We start from the raw sequence: 1,592 nt of genomic DNA on the forward strand, positions 1-1,592 counted from the left end.
AGGACCAGCAAAGGACCAGCAAAGGGCCAGCAAAGGACCAGCAAAGGACCAGCAAAGGGCCAGCAAAGGGCCAGCAAAGGGCCAGCAAAGGGCCAGCAAAGGACCAGCAAAGGGCCAGCAAAGGACCAGCAAAGGACCAGCAAAGGGCCAGCAAAGGACCAGCAAAGGGCCAGCAAAGGGCCAGCAAAGGACCAGCAAAGGGCCAGCAAAGGACCAGCAAAGGACCAGCAAAGGGCCAGCAAAGGGCCGGCAAAGGGCCCATCAAGTGGGGAAATTTTGAATGGCTGCTACTGTAACCAAATCATTGGGAGTTTAGTAGAAAATCAGGTTTAAAGATGTGATTTTTAACTTGTTAAATGTGATGTTTTGGAGAAGACATTCTTTTTCCTCCCAAGTCTTACACGCCTCCTCCCACCGGTTTGCCCCGCAGTCCTACTCCCACCATCAAGTGGTTCAAGAGGGGCGGAGAGCTTCCAGTAGAAAAGGTGAAGTTTGATAAATACAACAAAACTCTGGAAATCAGCAACGTGTCCGAGGAGGATGCTGGCGAGTATGTGTGCATGGCCAACAACGACCTGGGCAGCATACGCCACGCCATCGACGTGCAGGTTAAAGGTGAGGATGATGACGGTGAAGCTTTTGTTGTAACAGATGAAGAAGCCGATGTTAGTAAAGTTAACTGCCTGCTTCTTTTCCACAGCGGCTCCTTACTGGTTAGACAAACCTACCAACTTGGTGCTAGCCCCAGAGGAGAACGGCCGTCTGGTATGTCGAGCCAACGGCAACCCCAAGCCCAACATTCAGTGGCTGGTGGATGGAGAGCCCATCGAGAGTGAGATATCTTCCTGGATTTATTCATTTCACCTTTATTTTATCATTCATTCGTTTCTTTTTTACAAGTTTTTATTCCGATGAAGCTCATTAAGGAACACGGCTACTTACTGTACATCCATCGCATAAAAGACCAACATTTAAACATGTTTCAACTTTAAGTGTCTAGACGATTTCATAATATTCAACTCAACTTTATTTATAAAGCCCCTTAAAACAACCACAGCTGCCAGAAAGTGCTGGATTTATCAAATTACAGCACTTTATACAAATCACAAAGCCGTACAATCAGATTATTTGGGCTGTTTTAATCTGGACAACTTTCAATCTGATTGATTCTTATTTTGTGTATGTAAACATAGCTAATGATGACTTATTATACAATCTGTTTCACAAATATTCTCTATCATCGTGTCAATGATGTCACCTTCAACTTTAAAGCCTCAGTACTGGGTTTGTTTGTTTTCCTTACCTGAATAAAGGAATGCCACTTTAAGAACTGAGGTCTAATCCGAATGATTCTTTCCACAACTTCAGATTGTTTTTAAAGAAGGGTGGAAATGGATGTTGTAATCCTTGTATTAATCTAATGAAGTTATGATATGGATCTACATTACCATTGATCTGGAAAAGAAGCTCTACAGATATTGATCTAGAACGTTGTGACCAGTGTGTGAATTCAGGTAATTCTGGAAGGTTTGCTTCACTGGACGACGATTGGATGAAGATAAATATGAGGGCTGGATGATGAGGCCAAAACT

General features: G+C 43.6%; 1 protein-coding gene across 1 annotated transcript in view; it reads left to right on the forward strand.

Moving 5' to 3' along the window:
- Positions 1–1,592, forward strand: part of LOC107101175 (neurofascin-like) — a 129,125-nt gene that overhangs the window by 56,599 nt on the left and 70,934 nt on the right. Inside the window, exons 11-12 of the mRNA XM_015399976.1 lie at positions 431–615; positions 701–832. Coding sequence (XP_015255462.1) covers positions 431–615; positions 701–832 — 317 coding nt within the window. The remainder of the gene's footprint in view (positions 1–430; positions 616–700; positions 833–1,592) is intronic.

Source organism: Cyprinodon variegatus, unplaced genomic scaffold, assembly GCF_000732505.1.
Source record: "Cyprinodon variegatus isolate N-32 unplaced genomic scaffold, C_variegatus-1.0 Scaffold1063, whole genome shotgun sequence".
Taxonomy (NCBI): Eukaryota; Metazoa; Chordata; class Actinopteri; order Cyprinodontiformes; family Cyprinodontidae; genus Cyprinodon; species Cyprinodon variegatus.